The sequence below is a fragment of the Myotis nattereri genome (assembly GCF_964212035.1).
Source record: "Myotis nattereri genome assembly, chromosome: X".
Classification (NCBI taxonomy): Eukaryota; Metazoa; Chordata; class Mammalia; order Chiroptera; family Vespertilionidae; genus Myotis; species Myotis nattereri.
In genome coordinates, this window is record NC_138078.1 from 91,577,069 (window position 1) to 91,599,507 (window position 22,439).

A 22,439-nucleotide genomic window follows, 5' to 3' on the forward strand; every position below is an offset into this window, starting at 1 on the left:
AGGAAACTTCAAAAATTGCCAATACCCAAAGACTGTGATTATTTCATTGGCCTGGGGTGTGTGGCCTGGGTTTTGGAAGTTTTCAAAGATCCCTAGGGGATTTTAACATGCAAAAAAGTTTGGGAACCATACCCCTAATCGGAGGATCATAACCCTTGCTGCATATTCCAAGCACCTTGGGGGATCTTTTAACAATTCAGGATGAGAGGAAACCAAGATGGCGGCATAGGTTAATGCCGGAGATTGCTGCCTCGAACAACCACTTCAAAAAACAACTAAAAGACGGAACGGACATCATCCAGAACCACAGGAAGGCTTGCTGAGTGGAAATTCTACAACTAGGAGGAAAGAGAATATCATACTCAGACTCAAAGGAGGCGCAGTGCTGAAGTGAAATACTAAGGTGCGGAGTGCACGCGGAGAGGGCTAGAGGCGGAGGGCGCGGTTGTTGTTTTCAATCGGGAGGGAGTTTCAGACTCTGAGCTCCAGATCCGGGCGAATCTCTAGGGACCCAGACTCAAACGGGAGAAGCGGGACTGTCTGGCTTTGGTCGGAACTCGAAGGCAGCTTTCTCTCCGAGGTTTGCAGCGGTTGCTGGGACTCTGTGAGGCAGAGCCCCTAGGGATGGAACTGAGAGCAGCCATAACTGCTCGATCCGGCCTGCCCTGTAGATCCCTGGGGACCCGCCCCTCCCAAGCCCTGCACAGAGCCATTTGCCGGATAGCCTCAGGCAAACGCTAGATTAGCACCGCCCTAGAGATCCAGCACAGAAGCTCTCCCACTGCAGACACAGCTGACTCTCATAGCCAGTTATCCTGGAGGTCAAATCACCCCCGGTATTGCCGACAACAATCAAGGCTTAACGAAAACAAGACTGCGCACAAAGACCACTAGGGTGTGCACCAAGAAAGCATAAAAAATGTGGAGACAAAGAAATAGGACAAAACTGTCAATGGAGGATATTGAGTTCAGAAACACACTTTTAAGGTCTCTTAAGAACTGTCTAGAAGCCGCCGATAAATGTAGTGAGATCCTCAAGAAATCTAATGAGACCCTCGATGTTATGATAAAGAACCAACTAGAAATTAAGCATACACGGACTGAAATAACAAATACTATACAGACTCCCAACAGCAGACCAGAGGAGCGCAAGAATCAAGGCAAAGATTTGAAATGTGAAGAAGCAAAAAACACCCAACCGGAAAAGCAAAATGAAAAAAGAATCCGAAAATACGAAGATAGTGTAAGGAGCCTCTGGGACAGCTTCAAGCGTACCAACATCAGAATTATAGGGGTGCCAGAAGATGAGAGAGAGCAAGATATTGAAAACCTACTTGAAGAAATAATGACAGAAAACTTCCCCCACCTGGTGAAAGAAATAGACTTACAGGTCCAGGAAGCGCAGAGAACCCCAAACAAAAGGAATCCAAAAAGGACCACACCAAGACACATCATAATTAAAATTCCAAGAGCAAAAGGCAAAGAGAGAATCTTAAACGCAGCAAGAGAAAGAAACTCAGTTACCTACAAGGGAATACCCATACGACTGTCAGCTAATTTCTCAACAGAAACTATGCAGGCCAGAAGGGAGTGGCAAGAAATATTCAAAGTGATGAATACCAAGAACCTACAACCAAGATTACTTTATCCAGCAAAGCTATCATTCAGAATTGAAGGTCAGATAAAGAGCTTCACAGATAAGGAAAAGCTAAAGGAGTTCATCACCACCAAACCAGGATTATATGAAATGCTGAAAGGTATCCTTTAAGAAGAGGAAGAGGAAGAAAAAGGTAAAGATACAAATTATGAACAACAAATATGCATCTATCAACAAGTGAATCTAAGAATCAAGTGAATAAATAATCTGATGAACAGAATGAACTGGTGATTATAATAGAATCAGGGACATAGAAAGGGAATGGACTGACCATTCTTGAGGGGGAAGGGTGTGGGAGATGCGGGAAGAGACTGGACAAAAATCGTGCACCTATGGATGAGGACAGTGGGTGGGGAGTGAGGGCGGAGGGTGGGGCGGGAACTGGAAGGAGGGGAGTTGTGGGGGGGAGAAAAGAGGAACAAATGTAATAATCTGAACAATAAAGATTTAATTAAAAAATAAAAATAAATTTAAAAAAGAATCAAGTGAATAAATAATCTGGTGATCATAATAGAATCAGGGACATAGAAAGGGAATGGACTGACTATTCTTGGGGGGGAAAGGGGTGTGGTAGATGCGGGAAGAGACTGGACAAAAATCGTGCACCTATGGATGAGGACAGTGGGTGGGGAGTGAGAGCGGAGAGTGGAGCGGGAACTGGGAGGAGGGGAGTTATGGGGGGGAAAAGAGGAACAAATGTAATAATCTGAACAATAAAGATTTAATTTAAAAAAAAATTCAGATGTTTGGGCCACACCCCAGACCAATTAAATCAGAATACCTGGAAGTAGGGCCAAGCTCCAGTAACCAGGATTTTTTTTAAACTTCCCACAGGAGTCCAATGTTTAGCCAAAACCGGGAACCACTGCCATAGGTGAAAATCCCAGACTTCAATAAAGGCAAAAATCTGTCTTCAGAATTTCAGCAACTTGAACATGAACCTAATGAGAAGACAGTTCTGGAAGATAGGTAGGAAGCACGCTGAGGACAAACCCTTAGAGCAGTGGTTCTCAACCTTGGCTGCACATTAGAATCACCTGGGAATCTTTTTAAAATCCTGATTTCTGGGCCTCATCCTCCGGAAATTCTGTTTCTTTGTTACTAATGTTGTGGCCTCACCCCATAACAAAGAAACAGAATTTCCGGAGGATGAGGCCCAGGAATCAGGATTTTAAAGATTCCCAGGTGATTCTAATGTGCAGCCAAGATTGAGAACCACTGTTCTAGAAGCTTCAAAGCCTAGAAAACCCAAAGGACTGAAGCTCTACTGAGTTCATGCAGTCACTCTGCAATCACGTTATAGCTTACTCTGCGATGGGGGTAGTATGTTCTCTCTTCCTGCGACCAGAGCTGAAAGAGAGACTGGGGATTCATGAAATCTTGAGTAGATCTTGACGAGGGTTAAGGAAGAATGAAAAATGAGACTGAGACAGAAATAGAGGAAAAAGCTGGGCCTGGGTGTGGCGTCTACCCTCTGATAGATGAACAGAGCACCCAACACCGGAAGTAAGTTTAATTTATACTCGAAGTAACAGGAAGTTACATCACATCTGGGTAGGCCTTGAGTTTCTGGCGACATAGTGAGATCCACCCCCTAGTACCTGGGCTGGAAAGGTCAGACTGAGTGGCGTCCTTGCTGCTTGGCTAGGACTGCCTCCAGGGCTTGGCTTTGCCTGCATCCTGGGTTCAGCCAACATATTTAAAAACGCCCGATGTGCTTGCCAATAGCCCCCCACACTCTGCTTTTTGAAAAAAGCTAGACTTGTTTCTAGCCCTAATTCTTAGTAACTTAAGAATACAGAACATCCTATATACTAAAAGCCTAGGTGGCATCACGCCCTTGTGCGACACCCTCACGCAACGTCATCACAAGATGGCTGCGCACACAGGGGATGCAGGGCCTGGTGGCCACTCTGCATGGTGAGGCCTGGGGGTCCCATGGCTCTGTGCGGCATGGAGGAGGCCGGTCCCAGTGTCTCCACCACCTAATGTAGAGGAGGCGGGTCCCGGAAGAGGAGGCGAGTTGCAGCAGGGGAGGGCAGTTGTGGGGTGATCAGGCTGGCAGGGGAGGGCAGTTGGGGGTGATCAGGCCCCATCAGGGAGGGCAGTTGGAGGCAATCAGGCCGGCAGGGGAGAGCAGTTGGGGCAATCAGGCCGGCAGGAGAGAGCAGTTGGGGGCCATCAGGTCAGCAGGGGAGGGCAGTTGTGGGCGATTGGGTCGGCAGGGGAGAGCAGTTGGGGGTGATCAGGCCAGCAGGGGAGCAGTTAGGCATCAATCAGGCTGGCAGGGGAGAGGTTAGGGGGGCAATCAGGCTGGCAGGCAGAAGAGATTAGGGGCAATCAGGCAGGCAGACAGGTGAGCAGTTAGGAGCCAGCAGTCCCAGATTCTGAGAGGGATGTCCAACTGCCAGTTTAGGCCTGATCCTGCAGTCAGACATCCCCCGAGGGGTCCCAGATTGGAGAGGGTACAAGCCAGGTTGAGGAACACCCCCCCCCCACCGTGCACGAATTTCGTGCACCCGGGCTCTAGTATCTAATAAAATCTCTGGGCAAACACAGAGACCTGAGAAAATGTGACATTATTATAAGCTACTGAGAAAAACTCATTTGCACCACACCACAGGCAATTTCAGACCAAGGAGCCAGGACAGGCTGACAACAAAAGGAACAGTCCAGATCCAGGGCCAAGGAGTGGTCACAGCAAACAAACACACATGAAAATAAGGGAAGCTGAAAACAAAAGTAATAAATCTGGTTCATGTAGGAAGATTTACTATATTCTTCCTACTCATGATCCAAAGATTGGTTTCCCCAGTAATGCTCTCAGGATCTGCAATGTAACAATATGCCAAACCTGAAAGCTAATGAAATTTCAGCCTTAATGAAGAGCCCACCATCTTATAGGAGGCTTTTTATCGAGTAAAGAGGAACACCAGCTCACAGTGTAGGGTGTGGGGGAACAGATCCACAGGCACAGCTTGTCTCAGGACAAAAGGCTTGCCGAGAAGCTTCTTAGCAGAGTTTGGGGGACAACACAGCCTGTAGAACAAGATGTTAATAATATCAGTTCCTAGAAACCAAGGAGAACTTCTAGTAACACAATTTCTTACATTTTAAGCTCTGCCTCTGTCCTTTGTGTTTTTCTCTATAACAGCATCTATCATATTTAATGTAACTACCTGTTTTTTTTAAGCCAACTTCCTCACTGGAGTCTAATATTTTTGAGGTAAAAATGAGGCAAAAACTGCTTAGTATTCATCTCTATGTTCCCAGTATGTGACACAGACTTGGAGTTCAATGGTGAATGGAGCAAGGGACCTAGGTCATATACTTTTCTGTATGATTTGCACACAACAGGTAATTAATAAATATGACTGAATTAAATTATTCAATTGAAATGTCTCAAAGTAGATTACTTTTCCCCTTACTTCAAAGTCAGTCAAGTGAGAACTGAAAACAGCAATTCACCTACAAATTCACCATTCAGAGAAGGATAAACACTGTTAACATTTCAGAATATACTTGCCCAAAAATGTATACTTAAATTGGTTTCTTAAAATGGAGTCACACTGTATATATTATACATATTCCTTTACAACCAGTTTCTTCAGTTAATAATACATCATGATCATCTTTAAAAAAAAAAATCCTCAGAGAGAACCAAGATGGCGGCATAGGTAAACACCGGAGATTGCTGCCTCGCACAACCACTTCAAAAATACAACTAAAAGACTGAACGGACATCACCCAGAACCACAGAAAGGCTGGCTGAGGGGAAATGCTACAACTAGAAGGAAAGAGAAAAGCATACCGAGACTCAGAGGAGGCGCAGTGCGGAAGTAAAATACTAAGGTGCGGAGGTGCGCGCGGAGCGGGCTGGAGGCTGAGGGCGTGGTTGTCTTGTTTCAATCGGGAGGGAGTCTCAGACTCTGAGCTCCAGATCCAGGCGAGTCTCTAGGGACCCAGACTCAAATGGGAGAAGCGGGACTGTCTGGCATCGGTCGGAACTCGAGGGCAGCTTTCTCTCCAAGGTTTGCAGCAGTTGCTGGGACTCTGAGAGGCAGAGCCCCTGGGAACGGGACTGAGAACAGCCATAACTGCTCGCTCCGCCAGGCTGTTGATCCCCTGGGACCCGCCCAACCCAAGCCCTGCACAGAGGCATTTGTCGGATAGCCTCAGGCAAAGGCTAGATTAGCACCTCCCTAGAGGACAGAAGTTCTCCCACTGCAGACACAGCTGATTCTCACAGCCAGTTGGCCTGGAGGTCAAATCCCGCACCCCCCCCCCCCAGTATTACCTACAACAATCAAGGCTTAACTACAACAAGACTGCGCACAAAGACCACTAGGGGGTGCACCAAGAAAGCATAAAAAATGCGGAAACAAAGAAACAGGACACAAAAGGAGGATATAGAGCTCAAAACCACACTTTTAAGGTCTTTCAATAATTTTCTAGAAACTGCCGATAAACTTAATGAGATCTACAAGAAATCTAATGAGACCTTCAATGATATGATAAAGAGCCAACTAGAAATTAAGCATACACTGACTGAAATAACAAATACTATACAGACTCCCAACAGCAGACCAGAGGAGCGCAAGAATCAAATCAAAGATTTGAAATGCGAAGAAGCAAAAAACACCCAACTGGAAAAGCAAAATGAAAAAAGAATCCAAAAATACGAAGATAGTGTAAGGAGCCTCTGGGACAGCTTCAAGCATACCAACATCAGAATTATAGGGGTGCCAGACGATGAGAGAGAGCAAGATATTGAAAACCTACTTGAAGAAATAATGACAGAAAACTTCCCCTACCTGGTGAAAGAAATAGACTTACAAGTCCAGGAAGTGCAGAGAACGCCACACAAAAGGAATCCAAAGAGGACCACACCAAGACACATCATAATTAAAATTCCAAGAGCAAAAGACAAAGAGAGAATCTTAAACGCAGCAAAAGAAAGAAACTCAGTTACCTACAAGGGAATACCCATACGACTGTCAGCTAATTTCTCAACAGAAACTATGCAGGCCAGAAGGGAGTGGCAAGAAATATTCAAAGTGATGAATACCAAGAACCTACAACCAAGATTACTTTATCCAGCAAAGCTATCATTCAGAATTGAAGGTCAGATAAAGAGCTTCACAGATAAGGAAAAGCTAAAGGAGTTCATCACCACCAAACCAGTATTATATGAAATGCTGAAAGGTATCCTTTAAGAAGAGGAAGAAGAAGAAAAAGGTAAAGATACAAATTATGAACAACAAATATGCATCTATCAACAAGTGACTCTAAGAATCAAGTGAATAATCTGATGTACAGAATGAACTGTTGATTATAATAGAATCAGGGACATAGAAAGGGAATGGACTCACTATTCTTGGGGGGGAAAGGGGTGTGGTAGAGGCGGGAAGAGATTGGACAAAAATCGTGCACCTATGGATGAGGACAGTGGGTGGGGAGTGAGGGTGGAGGATGGGGTGGGAACTGGGAGGAGGGGAGTTGTGGGGGGGAGAAAAGAGGAACAAATGTAATAATCTGAACAGTAAAGTTTTAATTTAAAAAAATTAAAAAAACAAAACCCTAACTTAAAAAAAAAAAAAATCCTCACCTAAGGATATCTTCTTACTAGAAGCCCGGTGCACAAAAATTTGTGCACTCAGGAGGGTCCCTCAGCCCAGCCTGTACAATCTTCAGTCTGGGACCCCTCGGGTAATGACCACCTGCTGGCTTAGGCCAGCTCCCCAGGGGATTGGGCCTAAGCTGGCAGTCAGACATCCCTCTGGCAGCCTGGGAGCCCTCGGGGGATGTCCACTTGCCAGTGGGGTGCCGGCCTAGCTGCAGTCGGACATCCTTAGCGCTGCTGAGGAGGCAGGAGACACTCCCACCACCACCGCTATACTGGCAGCTGGCAGCCTGGCTTGTGGCTGAGCAGCGCTCCCCCTATGGGAGCACACTGACAACCAGGGAGTAGCTCCTGCATTGAGCGTCTGCCCCCTGGTGGTCAGTGTGTGTCATAGTGACCAGTGATTGCCAGTCGCTCTACTGTTAGGGTCAATTTGCATATTACCCTTTTATTATATAGGATAGAGGCCTGGTGCATGGGTGGGGACTGGCTGGTTTGCCCTGAAGGGAGTCCTGGGTCAGGGTGAGGGTCCCGCTTGGGTGCCTGGCCAGCCTGGGTGAGGGGCTGAGGGCCATTTTCAGGCTGGCCACACCCCCTTCAGGAGGAGGGTCCTGCTGGGGTGCCTGGCCAGCCTGGATGAGTGGCTGATAGCTGTTTTCAGGCTGGCCACAGCCCCTTCAGGGTGGGGGTCCCTGCTGAGGTGCTTGGCCAGCCCGGGTGAGGGGCTGATGGCTGTTTGCAGGCTGGCCAAGCCCCCCAGCAGGGACCCTCACCCCATGAGGGTGTGGCCAGCCTGGGTGAGGGGCTGATGGCTGTTTGCAGGCTGGCCACAGCCCCCAGCCACCCAAGCTCCCAGTGGAGGCTGGCTGGAAGCAGGTATCTGGGATTTATTTAGCTTCTATAATTGAAACTTTGTTACCTTTTGTGGAGGCCACAGCCTGCCTGAGCAGGCGGGAAGCTTGGCTTTCTCCATCGCTGGGACAACCAAGCTTCCTGCTTGCTCCAGGTCCATGGCTGCCCGCCGCCATCTTGGTTGGGTTAATTTGCATATAGTAGCTCTGATTGGCTGGTGGGTGTGGCTTGGGTATAGCAAAGGTAAGGTCAATTAGCATCTTTGTCTTTTATTAGTTTAGATTGTTTTAGAGAGAGAGGGAGAGAGAAGCATCAATGTGTGAGAGAAACATCGATTAGTTGCCTCTCGTACATGCCCCAACCAGGGTCAAACCCACAATCCAGGTATGTGCCCTGACTGGGAATTGAACTGGCAACCTTTTAGTGTATGGGACGATGCTCCAACCAAGTGAGCTACCTGGCCAGTGCCATCCTGAGCATTCCTTCACTATATTATTATGTGTAAAGCTACCTCAGTTTTTTGGCTATATGTTATTTCATTAAGTAAACTGAACACAATCTAGTTATCTAGTTCCTTGCTATTGGATATTTAAGCTGTTTCTAACTTGGCTATTTCAAAAGGTCACTTCATAAATACTCTAGTTATATCTTTGCATACATTTTTAGTTATTGAATGGGACTGTTGAGTTGAAGGGGCTGTATGTTTTTAAGGCCCTAAGACAGCCGTGGGCAAACTACAGCTCGCGAGCTGGATCTGGCCCGTTTGAAATGAATAAAACTAAAAAAAAAAAAGAAGACTGTACCCTTTTATGTAATGATTAGAGGCCCAGTGCACAAAAATTTGTGCACTCGGAGGAAGGGGGGGTCCCTCAGCCCGGCCTGTGCCCTCTTGCAGTCTGGGACCCCTCGGGAGATAACGACCTGCTGGCTTAGACGCATTCCTGGGTGGCAGAGGGCAGGCCCAATCCCTAGGTGCAGCCCCTGGTCGGGCTCAGAGCAGGGCCGATTGGGGAGCTGGGGCGCCTTCCCCTGTCATGCACAGAGCAGGGCAGATTGGGTGGTTGTGATGCCACCCTCAGTCATGCTCAGGGTAGGGCCAATAGGAGGGTTGGGGCACCGCACCCTGTCACACTCAAGGCAGGGTCGATGGGGAGGTTGCAGCGCCACCCCATCATGCACAGAGCAGGGACAATCAGGGGGTTGGGGCGCTGCCCCCTGTCACGCACAGAGCAGGGCCCGTCAGGGGGTTGGGGCGCTGCCCCCTGTCATGCACAGAGCAGGGCCAATCAGGGGGTTGGGGCGCTGACCCCTATCAGGCACAGAGCAGGGCTGATCAGGGGGTTGGGGCACCTTCCCCTGTCACGAACAGAGCAGGGACGATAGGGAGGTTGTGGCCCCGCCCCCTGTCACACACAGAGCTGCAGGGCGATTAGGGGGTTTGGGTGCTGCCCCCTGTCACGCTGATCCCGGTGCCGGGAGGCCTCTCAGCTCCGCTAATTCCAGTGCCGGGAGGCATATTACCCTTTTACTATATAGGATAGAGGCCTGGTGCATGTGTGGGGGCTAGCTGGTTTGCCCTGAAGGGTGTCCTGGATCAGGGTGGGGGTCCCCACTTGGGTGCCTGGCCAGCCTGGGTGAGGGGATGATGGCTGTTTGCAGCTCGTCACACACCCTTCAGGGTGGGGGTCCCCACTGGGGTGCCTGGCCAGTCTGGGTGAGGGGCTGAGGGCTGTTTTCAGGCTGGGGGAGACTGAAGCTCCCAACCGCTCCTTTTTTTCTTTTTCTTTTTATTCTGGGCCAGCTTTAGTTTGAGGTTTGGCTCCAGCTCTTAGGCCTCCACTGCTGAAAGTAGGTTTCTGGCCTTTGCTTACAATGTTGCGATCCTGCTGGCTGAAGCCCGGCGACTAAAGCAGGTTTCTGGGGTTTTGTTTAGCTTCTATATTTGTTACATAGTTGCTTAGAGTTGCAGCTCAGAGGCCTGCAGCGGCAGGCGGGGAACTTTGGAGTCCTCTGTCACTGAAGCAAGCAAGCCTCATGTTAGTTTCAAGCTGCCTGGCTTCCGGCTGCCATCTTGGCTGGCAGTTAATTTGCATATGTTGCTGATTAGCCAATGGGAAGGGTAGCGGTCGTATGCCAATTACCATGTTTCTCTTTTATTAGATAGGATGTTTACTTTGAATTTATATTAGTTCACACAAACACTCCATCCATTCTTTTGTTCCGGCCCTCCGGTCCAGTTTAAGAACCCATTGTGGCCCTCGAGTCAAAAAGTTTGCCCACCCCTACCCTAAGACATATACTGTTAATTTGTTACAAAAAAGGGTGTACCAATTTACAATCAAACCAACAAAGCAGAAGAGTTATTTCCCTGGCTAACACTCAATGGTTTAAATATCACTGTCCCATTAAAATCAGAATCAAGTTTGTGTAAGGTTGTTTCTATAAATGTTAATGTTATTAACAACTGCTATGAACAACTGTTGCTTTTATAATGTTATTAACAAATATTTCCTCAGTAAATTTGATTTTAAATGTGAACTCTAAGGTAAAATTTGGACATTAGTTAATAATAATATAGCAATAATTTTATCAAATGTACAACACCAACTCATGATGTTAAAATCAGGGAACTATTGGCAGAGTGGGGTGAATATATGGTAAGTCCGTATTTTCTGCTTAGCTTTTCTGCATACCTAAAACTCCTCTAAAAATAAAGCCTACTGATTTAAAAAAGTAAAAACATATCAGGAACAAGACAAGACTTTCACTATCACTCCTACAATAGAACATTTTTTATCCAATGTAATCAGAGGGAAAAGTATTGGAAGAAAATAAACAAAACTGTTTTTATATGGTGATCATATGACCAGCTTCCAAGAAAATCCAAGAGAATAAACTGGAAAACAAATAAAACTAATACGAGAAAGGTAGCTGAACATAAGATTGATAATAGTCAGTTAGAAAATGCCACGAAAATGGTCCCATACATAATAGCAATAAAAACTTTATAATATCTTCTATTAACCTTAAGAAAAAAGACCCATGTTGGAAAAAATGTGTGTGTGTGCGTGCATGTGTGTGTGTGTGTGTGTGTGTGTGTGTGTGTATCTTTAAAATTACATAAACCTGAGTAACTGAAGACACATACCACATACCTGGACAGAAAAAAATACTGTAAAGATTTCAATTCTCCCTAAATTAATTAATAAATTCAGTATTCTTCTAATCACAATCCCAAAAGGTTATTTTTGATAAGTTGATTCTACTACAGCTCTGTTAGAAAACACATAGACGAGGAATGGTGACATGAGAGATCCTCTTGGCCTCTCCCCTTGAAATTTCAACTAGTTATCCAACAAAGAAATTCAACAAAGAAATCCCTGCTCAATACAGACACATGCCTGAGAGACCTGTGCATTGAAACATTTGAAGGTGGGAAACGGAATAAATGGGAAGAGGACAAGGGAGGAAAGCGCAAATGGCCTACAGATGCAACCCTGGAGAGGGGAGAAAACCGGTAGTAGCAGGTGCTTCCTTTGGCTAAGAAGAACAGAGAGATGCGGGGGGGCATCCAGCAGGGCAAGCTGAGCTACCAGTGTCTGAGCCAGAAAATGCCTGACAAAGCACAGGGTTCTGCTGTGCAGCTCTCCACTGTGAACCAGGAGGTGGTGTTTCAGACCATGAAATGGAACCACAGAGCCCTGCCACTGCTTGGACTCCCAAAACACCTCCCATTGCCCTTGGAGTTAGGTCGAGGAGCATACTGTCTGTAAATCAAGAGCTATTGCAGTAGATCCGCTGTTTCCCTTTGTGGGGTGCTTGGGGTAGCACCTTACAGAAGTCAAGGGTCGCTATTACAGTGAGGGCAAAACAAATCCCACCCCCAAACAATGCAGCTGTACTGTCTTAAAGAATCCTAGGTCAAGTTTGGGAGATTACAGAGGTAAAAAAAAAATAATAATGTGATTCAGCGCCATCTACTGGAAAACAGTAAAAAATCTCTTCAGAGAAAGCTGCTAGATAGAAGGCCATTGATAGATATACATTCCTAGGCAAAGAAGAACATCAAATACCATGAACAACCATGGTAATGAAGATGATCAGAAATAAAATGAAAAATCACCAGAAAGCAAGCTGGAACACATGGAAATATGTGATATACATGACAGATATTTCCAGACCGCAGTTCTGAAAATATGCAAAAAGATGCGAGAAAATATAGACAGGCAATTCAATGCATTCAGAAAACAAATCAGCCTGGCAGGCCTGAGAATGTACACAGTTCGATTCCTGGTCAGGGCAAATGCCTGGGTTGCGGGCTTCATCCCCAGTGTGAGGCATGCAGGAGGCAGCCAATCAATGATTCTCTCTCATCATTGATGTTTCTATCTCTCACTGCCTCTCCCTTCCTCTCAGAAATTGATAAAAAATATCTTTTAAAAAAAGAAAACCAGCCAGAACCAGTTTGGCTCAGTGGATAGAGCGTGGGCCTGCGGACTGAAAGGTCCCAGGCTCGATTCCAGTCAAGGGCATGTACCTTGGTTGCAGGCACATCCCCAGTAGGGGGCGTGCAGGAGGCAGCTGATCGATGTTTCTCTCTCATCGATGTTTCTGGCTCTCTATCCCTCTCCCTTCCTCTCTGTAAAAAATCAATAAAATGTATTTAAAAAAAAAGAAAGAAAACCAATCAATAAAGAAAACAAGTACTAGTACTTTACCAAAAAGATTGAAAATTTGAAAAAGAACCAATCAGAAATCATGTAAATGAAGCATGCAATTAAGGCAATTAAGAGTGAACTACTGAGGCCCGGCTGGTGTGGTTCAGTGCAGTGAGCATCGTCCCAAGGACTAAGAGGTCCTGGGTTCAATTCTCAGTCAGGGCCCATGCCCGGGTTGTGGGCTCGATCCCCAGTAGGGGGCATGCAGGAGGCAGCTGATCAATGATTCTCTCGCATCATTGATGTTTCTAGCTCCCTCTCCCTTTCTCTTTATCTAAAAATCAATAAAAACATATTTTAAAATATTTTTTTAAAAAAGAGTGAACTACTGAGCATAAAAAACAGAGCCAACCAGATGGAGGAAAGAATTAGTGATACCAAGGACAGAAATCTAGAAATGACCCAGAGAGAAGAGAGAGACCTGGGCATAAAGAAAAATGAAAGAGCTCAAGAGAACCACCTGACTCCATCAGAAAAAGCAATCTCTTATATAAAAGGCCTGTAGCCATCACACCGTAATGCCATCACAACCAAATGAGCAGCAGCTCTCATGGCGGGCGGTCAGGGTACGAGCTAGTAGCGGTGGAGAGCTACGAGCTACAAGCAGCAGAGAGCTACGAGTGGCGGGGGCGCAAGATATGAGCAGCGATGGGCGGGGTGGCCAGCTGAGACAAGCGGAAGCAAGCTACTCATGCATGATTTCATACGCGCTGGGCCTCTAGTATTAGAATAATAGGCATTCCAAAAGAGGAAGAGACCGAGAAGGGAAGTGAGAATCTATTCAAACAAATAGTGGCTGAGAGCTTCCCAAACTATGGAAAGAATTAGATCCTTGAATTAGATCCTTGATAAACAGAACACTTAGTTACCTTAATCCAAAGAGGTCGTCTCCAAGGCACTTTGTATTAAAACTATCAAAATTTAATGAAAAAGCAAAAAGCAGCCAAGTGAAAAAAGGAAGTGACCTACAAAGAAAAACCCACCCAACTTCTTAGCAGAAACTCTATAAGCCAGAAGAGAGAGGAACCAAATATTCAAACATCTGAAACAGAGAAATTATCAGCCACAAATAATATATCCAGCAAAATTATCCTTTAAATAAGAAGAAAAAATAAAGACATCCTCAGACATACAGAAGTTGGGGGATTTTATCACCAGAAAACCTCCATTGCAGGAAATACTCAAGGGAGTTATTCTACCTGAAACAAAGAACAGAAGGTTACAACACTAAGAGTAAGATTACCAAAAAACTTATAGCATAAACAGGAATATTTTGTGACAACAAAAGCATAGAAGGGGAGGGATAATACTCTGAACTGGCAAAGGAGGATGAAAATCATATGTATTCAAAAGAAAAAAAAAACTACCTTATATATACAAATTTATTTTTTTATAAACCTAATGGTAACCACACACAAAAATCCCCAAACCAGGACACACAGCTTAAAAAAAGAAGAAACAGAGGAAAGAAATATGGAATGCCACCAAACAAAAACAACAAACAGAAACATAAAGGAAAAGAACCAATGGAGGCACAGAGCTAGCAGAATATAAAAGATAAAATGGCTATAGGAAATCCTCATCCTATCTAATAAAAGAGAAACATGGTAATTAGCGTACGACCACTACCCTTCCCATTGGCTAATCAGGGTGATATGCAAATTAACTGCCAGCCAAGATGGTGGCCGGCAGCAAGGCAGCTTGAAACTAACATGAGGCTTGCTTGCTTCAGTGACGGAGGACTCCAAAGTTCCCCGCCTGCCTTGCCGGCCTCTGAGCTTGCAGTTTAAGAAACATTGTAACAAATATAGAAGCTAAACAAAACTCCAGAAACCTGCTTTCAGCGAGCCCGGGATCTCAGAGCTGGAATTATACATTGTTTTGATTATAGAACACAAACAAACCAGATACCTGATTTCAGCAGCAGAAGCCTCAGAGTTGGAGCCAGAGCTAAAGCTGGCCCAGAATAAAAAAAAGAAAAAGAAAAAAAGGATCAGTTGGGAGCTTCAGTCGGCCTGAAAACAGCCCTCAGCCCCTCACCCAGACTGGCCAGGCACCCCAGTGGGGACCCCCACCCTGAAGGGTGTGTGACCAGCTGCAAACAGCCATCATCCTCTCACCCAGGCTGGCCAGGCACCCCAGTGGGGACCCCCACTCTGATCCAGGACACCCTTCAGGGCAAACCAGCTGGCCCCCACACGTGCACCAGGCCTCTATCCTATATAGTAAAAGGGTAATATGCCTCCCGGCACCGGGATCAGCGGAGCCGAGAGGCCTCCCAGCACTAGGATCAGCGGAGCCAAGAGGCCTCCTGGCACCAGGATCAGCGTGACAGGGGGCAGCGCCCAAACCCCCTGATCGCCCTGCGGCTCTGTGTGTGACACGGGGCGGGGCCACAACCTCCCTATCCGCCCTGCTCTGTTCGTGACAGGGGAAGGCGCCCCAAGCCCCTGATCAGCCCTGCTCTGTGCCTGATAGGGGGGAGCTCCCCAACCCCCTGATCGCCCTGCGGCTTTGTGTGTGACAGGGTGCGGCGCCCCAATCCCCTGATCGGCCCTGCTCTGTGGGTGATAGAAGGTGGCGCCCCAACCCCCACCCCACGGGCCCTGCTCTGTGTATGATGGGGTAGAGCCATAACCTCCCCATCGGCCCTGCCCTGAGTGTGACAGTGACGGCGCCCCAACCACTTGATCGGTCCTGCTCTGTGGGTGATAGAGGGCAGCGCCCCAACCCCCTGATCCGCCCTGCTCTGCGTGTGACAGGGGGCGGTGCCCCATCTCCCCTATCAGCCCTACTCTGTGAGTGATGGGGGGAACTCCTCATCTCCCTGATCGGCCCTGCTCTGTGTGTGACAGGGTATGGAGCCCCAAACCCCTGACTGGCCCTGCTCTGTGCGTGACGGGGGCAGCGCCGCAACCTCCCCATCGACCCTGCCTTGAGTGTGACAGGGGGCGGTGCCCCAACCCCCCAATTGGCCCTACCCTGAGCGTGCCTGAGGGTGGAATCACAACCTCCCAATCCGCCCTGCTCTGTGCATGACAGGGGGCGGCGCCCCAACTCCCCAATCGGCCCTGCTCTGAGCCCAACCAGGGGCTGCACCTAGGGATTGGGCCTGTCCTCTGCCACCCGGGAGCAGGCCTAAGCCAGCAGGGCGTTATCTCCCAAGGGGTCCCAGACTGCGAGAGGGCACAGGCCGGGCTGAGGGACCCCTCCTCGCCCCCCAAGTGCACAAATTTTTGTGCACCGGGCCTCTAGTCTATATATATAAAAGCCTAAGTGACTGTTATGATGGAACAACCAGAACAACCGGTTGCTATGATGTGCACTGACCACCAGGGAGCAGATGCTCAATGCAGGAGCTTCCCCCAACCCACAGGCTCCCATTGCCGATGGGGCCTACCAGCCAACCTCCTGGTCTCTCCCCCTGGCCAGCAGGCCCTGATTGCCCAATTGGGGCTGGCCCCCAGGCTAGGACAGGGAACTGGGGGTGCGTGGCAGTGGACACAGCCACCTTCCCAGGGGGGCTGAGGGCTGGCTCCCTCCTGGGGACCAGCGGCCAACCTCCCGGGTCCCTCCCCGTCCCTACCCCCGGCCAGCAGGCCCTGATCGGCCTTCCCATCCACGGCGGTGGCAGTTGGCCCCTCCCCCTGGCTGGCAGGTCCCGATTGCCCAATTGGGCCTGGGGCCTGGGGCCTGGGCTGGGATGGGGAACGGGGGGGTGGGTGGTGGCAGATGCAGGTAGCGAGGAAAGGGGGAGGGTGGGAGGCAGGGAGGCAGGGAGGCAGGGAACTGTGTGGTGGCAGCAAGCGGGTGGCAAAGGAAGGAGGAGGTGGGGAACCTGATCAGCCCTGATTGCCACCCAGGCCTAGGGACCCCAGCCATGCACAAATTTCGTGCACCGGGCCCCTAGTACATCAATAATTACCCTAAATGTAAATGGTCTGAAATCACCAATAAAGAGGCACAGAGTAGCAGATTGGATAAAAAACAAAAAACAACCATATGCTGCCTATACGAGACACAGCTAAGCTGCAAAGATATAGGTAGATTCAAAGTAAAAAGGTGGGAAATGATTCTCCAAACAAATAAAATCCACAGAAAAGCAGGTGTAGCCATGCTTACATCTCACAAAATAGGTTTCAAGAAAACAAAGATAACAAGAGACAAAGATGGGTACTTTATAATGATAACGGGAACACTACATCAAGAAAACTTAACACATTTTAATATATATGCACCCAACAAGGAAGCACCTAAATACATAAAATAACTACTTCCAGAACTAAAGGGAGAAACAGATCAAAACACAATCATAGCTGGATACCTTAATACTCCATTGACAGCTCAACCAAACAGACAGATCAACCAAACAGAAAATCAATAAAAAAAATATGGGCCTTAAATGAAACACTTGACTGCAACTGAAGTTCCGGAGAGATATCTCAGCTGTGGGGGGTTGCCACTGAGAACTCTGGGGTCTAATCCCCAAGCTGGGCCCCACAACAGAGAGCACCAGAACTGAGAAGGGTACCCACATAACATCTGGCTGTGAAAAGCAGCAGGGTTGCTGTCTGCCAGGGAGAAAAGGCTGGAAATTCAGACACCCCCTTAAAGGGCCAATGCACAAAATTCCATGTGGAGCCACCCACCTTGTGCTATGGCAGAGGAAGGGCAGAGTGGACTAGAGCTGTATGAGCAGAAGCCAGGAATGGGGGCACAGGGGTTAGAGCTCAGAAGGTAGATACCCCCAGTTTCCTGTGCCGAGTCATTTCCTCACCCTGTGGAGGTCATCTTTCTCAGGCAGACATTTGCTATACAGGCGACCTTGCCAGGGGGTAAGACCATTGATCCACCCTATTGGAAAACACCTGGCCTCACAGTACAGACATTCTCAGGCGCATTAAGAGACTGAGAATAACAATTAATCTCCAGGCAAAAGCAACTGACCCACCCTGTTAAAAAAAAAACAAAAAAAAAACAAAAAAAAAACAAAAAACAAACAAACAAAAACTCTTGCCACACCTGTGAACCATTACCTAAGGGAAATTCAAGACAAAATTCCATCTGTCTGTAGATGGAGGCAGTCTCTGGAGCCTTTGAATCTTTGCCTAATTTAATTAGTAAGAAACAGATTTGACACTGTCCTGCACAAGAGAATAAGAGGCATAGCAGATCTACCTAATACATAGTCACAAACACAAAGAGGCAGCCAAAATGAGGACACAAAGAAACAACCCACAAACAAAAGAACAAAAGAATTCTCCAGAAGAAGAGATAAGTGAAATGGAGATTAGAAATTTATCTGATACAGAATTCAGAATAATGATAGTAAAGATGCTAAACAGCATGAGAAAAGATATACAGTAGGTCCTCAGGTTACGTCGGAGATCCATTCCTACGGTGCGACGTAACACCATTTTTCGCCGTAAGTCGGAACCCACCTACATAAGCAGGTATGTCATTCATATGGAGCACATACACAGCAGTAATGAAGTGAAACAGTAAAAAAATAAAAGAAAAGAAACATAACAATTCCTGACCTTTACTTGTGGTAAATAAATAATAAAAAACATAAAGCACATATGTACATACATTGAAATGACAGATTTTTTTTATAAATAAATGGGAGATGGCAACATAACCACGAAATGACATACATCGAGTCCGACGTAACCCGAGGACTGTCTGTAGTAACTATGAAAACAGAAATAAAGAATGACATAGCACAAATAAAGAACATATTGGAAGGAACACACAGCAAATTAGGGGACACTGAGGATCGAATCAGTGAATTAGAAGACAGGATTGGAAAAAAAATCACTCAATCAGAGAACCAAAAACAAAAACAATTAAAAAACAGGACAGCTTAAGGGAGCTGTGGAACAATGTGAAACGTAACAATATTCGAGTAGCAGGTGAGCCAGAAGAGGCAGAAAGGGACAAAGAGATAGAGAATGTGTTTCAAGAAATAATGGCAGAAAAATTCCCTAACCTGGTAAAGGGAAAAGTCACACAAGTATAGGAGGCACAGAGAACCGTAAGCAAGAAGAACCCAAACAGGCTCATGCCCAGATACATCATAATTAAAATGCCAAAATTAAATACAAAGAGATAATCTTAAAGGCAGCAAGAAAAAAGCAAATTGTTATCTACAAAGGAGTTCCCATAAGGCTGAAACCTGATTTTTCATCAGAAACTCTATAGGCCAAAGGGAATGGCATGAAGTACTCAAAGTAAAGGAAAGCAAGGATCTGAAACCAAGATTACTATATCCAGCAAGGCTTAAATGCTCCAATAAAAAGGCATAGAGTAGCTGAATGATACAAAAACATGACTCTACTATATGCTGTCAACAGGAGACCCACCTCAGAACAAAATACACACCCAGGATGAGAGTGAAGGAATGGAAAAATATTTCCCTTCAAATGGAAAAATAAAAGCTGGAGTAGCAACACTCCTATCCAACAAAATAGACTTCAAAATGAAGGCCATCAAAAGAGACAACAAAGCTCATTACATAATACTAAAGGGCTTGATTCAACAAGGGGAATATAACTCTGGTAAACATATATGCACCCAATATAGGAACACCAAAATATATTTTTAAAAACTTCTAGAGCACTTTAAGGGAGAGATCAACAACAACATAGTCATAGTCGGGGACTTTAACACCCCGCTGACTTCACTGGATAGATCTTCCAGACAAAAACTTAACAAGAAAACAGTGATTCTAAAGGACACACTGGATCAGATGGATTTAATTGACATTTATAGGACATTTCACCCCAAAGCTGAAGAATATTCATTCTTCTCAAGTGCACATGGATCATTCACAAAGATAGATCACATGTCAGGACACAAAACAAGTTTCTACAAGTTCAAGAAGACTGAAATCGTATCAAGCATCTTCTCAGATCACAGTAGAATGAAATTAGAAATCAACTACAGTAAAAACACCCCAAAACATTCAAACACATGGAGGCTAAATAGCATGTGATTACACAATGAATGGGTTACCAACGAGATCAAGAAAGAAATAATAAAACTTCCTGGAAACAAATGAAAATGAACACACAACAACCCCAAATCTCTGTAACACAGCAAAAGCAATCCTGAGAGGGAAGTTCATAGCGCTGCAAGCTTACCTCAAAAAACAAGAAAAATCAACAATAAACTATTTAACCCTACAACTTAAATAACTAGAAAGAGAACAATAAGAAAACCAAGAGTAAATAGAACAGCGGTTCTCAACCTGTAGGTCACGACCCCTTTGGGGGTCGAACAACCCTTTCACAGGGGTCGCCTAAGACCATCGGAAAACACATATATAATTACATATTGTTTTTGTGATTAATCACTATGCTTTAATTATGCTCAATTTGTAACAATGAAAATACATCCTGCATATCAGATATTTATATTACAATTCATAACAGTAGCAAATTTACAGTTGTGAAGTAGCAACGAAAATAATTTTATGGTTGGGGGTCACCATAGCATGAGGAACTGTATTAAAGGGTCGCGGCATTAGGAAGGTGGAGAACCACTGAAATAGAAGGAAGGAAACAATAAAGATTAGAGCAGAAATAAATGACATAAAGACTAAAATAAATAAATAAATAAATGAAACCAAGAGCTGGTTCTTTGAAAGGATAAACAAAATTGATAAACCATTAGCCAGACTCAACAATAAACAAAGAAAGAGGACCCAAAGAAATAAAATCAGAAATGAAAGTGGAGAAGTAATTACTGACACCACATAAATACAAAGGATTGTAAGGAAGGAAAAAACACACATGCACACACACAAAAAAAAAACCAACACAAAGATTTGTAAGGAAATACTATGAACAACTACATGCCAACAAACTGGAAATGTGGAGGAAATGGATAAATTCCTAGAAAAATACAATCTTGAAAAACTGAATCAGGTAAAAATCAGAAAATCTGAACAGGCCAATAACAAACTGATGAAATAGAAGCAGTAATCAAAAAACTCCAAACAAAAGTCTGGGTCTGGATGACTTCACAGGGGAGTTTTACCAATCATTCAAAGAAGAACTAACACCTGTACTCCTCAAACTATTCCAAAAAACCCAAAAGAAAGGAACATTTCCAAGCTCTTTTTTTGAGACCATCATTACCTTAATCCCAAAACCAGATAAAGACACTACAAAGAAAGAGAATTACAGGCCAATATCCCTGATGAACATAGATGCTAGAATCCTCAACAAAATATTAGCAAATAGGATCCAGCAATATATTAAAAAGATCATACACCGTAATCAATGCAAGGCTGGTAAAATTTTCACAAATCAATAAATGTGATACATCACATAAACAAATTGAAAGACAAAAATCACATGATCATATCAATTGATACAGAAAAAGCATTTGACAAAATCCAACATCCATTTTTGATAAAAACTCTCAGCAAAATGGGAATAGAAGGATCATACCTCAACATGATAAAGGCCATGTATGACAAACCTACAGGGAACATCATACTCGATGGACAAAAACTAAAACCATTTTCCCTAAGAACAGGAACAAGACAGGGATGTCTACTTTCACCAGTCTTATTCAACAGAGTACTGGAAGTCCTAGTCATAGCAATTAGACAAGAAAACAAAATAAATGGCATCCAAACTGGAAAGGAAGAAGTAAAACTCTATTCGCAGATGACATAATAGTGTACATAGAAAACCCTAAGAACTCCACCAAAAAACTTCTAGATTTAATAAATGAATTTGGCAATGCAGAATATAAAATCAACACCCTGAAAAATCAATGGCTTTTTTTAACACCAAAAATGAATTCTCAGAAGGAGAAACTAAACAAGCAAACCCATTTACCATTGCAACAAAAAGATTAAAATACTTAGGAATACACTTAACCAAGGAGGCAAAAGACCTGTATTCAGAAAACTATAGAACGTTGAAAAAAGAGATAGAAGAAGGTATGAACAAGTGGAATAATATACCATATTCATGTATTGGTAGAATCAACATCATTAAAATGTCCATACTACCCAAGGCAATCTACAGATTCAATACAATCCCTATTAAAATACCAACAGCATATTTCACAGATCTAGAACAAATACTCCAACAGTTTATACGGAACCAAAAAAAGGCCCCAAATAACCACAGCAATCTTGAGAAAGAAGAACAAAGTTGGAGGAATCACAATACCAGATTTCAAGTTACACTAAAAAGCCACGGCAATCAAAACAGCCTGATACTGCCACAAGAACAGGCATATAGATCAATGGAACAGAACAGAGACCCCAGAAATTGACCCAAGCCATTATGCTCAATTAATATTTGACAAAGGAGGCAAGAATATACAATGTAATCAAGACAGTTTCTTCAATAAATGGTGTTGGTAAAATTGGACAGATACATGCAAAAAAAAAAAATGAACTAGACCACGAACTTACATCATACACAAGAATACACTCAAAATGGATAAAGGACTTAAATGTAAGGTGTGAAACCATAAAAATAATAGAAGGAACAATAGGCAGCAAAATCTCAAACATCTCTCATAGCAAAATGTTTACAGATACATCTCCTAGGGCAGTGGT

At 45.0% G+C, this 22,439-nt stretch overlaps 1 protein-coding gene across 3 annotated transcripts in view; it reads right to left on the reverse strand.

The window, feature by feature from the left end:
• The window catches only part of TRMT2B (tRNA methyltransferase 2 homolog B), a gene marked incomplete at its 3' end in the record, with an annotated part of 140,493 nt that overhangs the window by 67,695 nt on the left and 50,359 nt on the right, over positions 1–22,439 (reverse strand). The window contains exon 12 of one of the 3 annotated variants that reach the window (XM_081080893.1): positions 4,405–4,696. The exons of 1 other annotated variant lie outside the window; for it this stretch is intronic. In XM_081080893.1, coding sequence (XP_080937019.1) covers positions 4,570–4,696 — 127 coding nt within the window. Of the gene's footprint in view, positions 1–4,404; positions 4,697–22,439 lie in introns of those variants that run through there. One more of the 3 variants, XM_081080892.1, reaches the window with a different exon arrangement.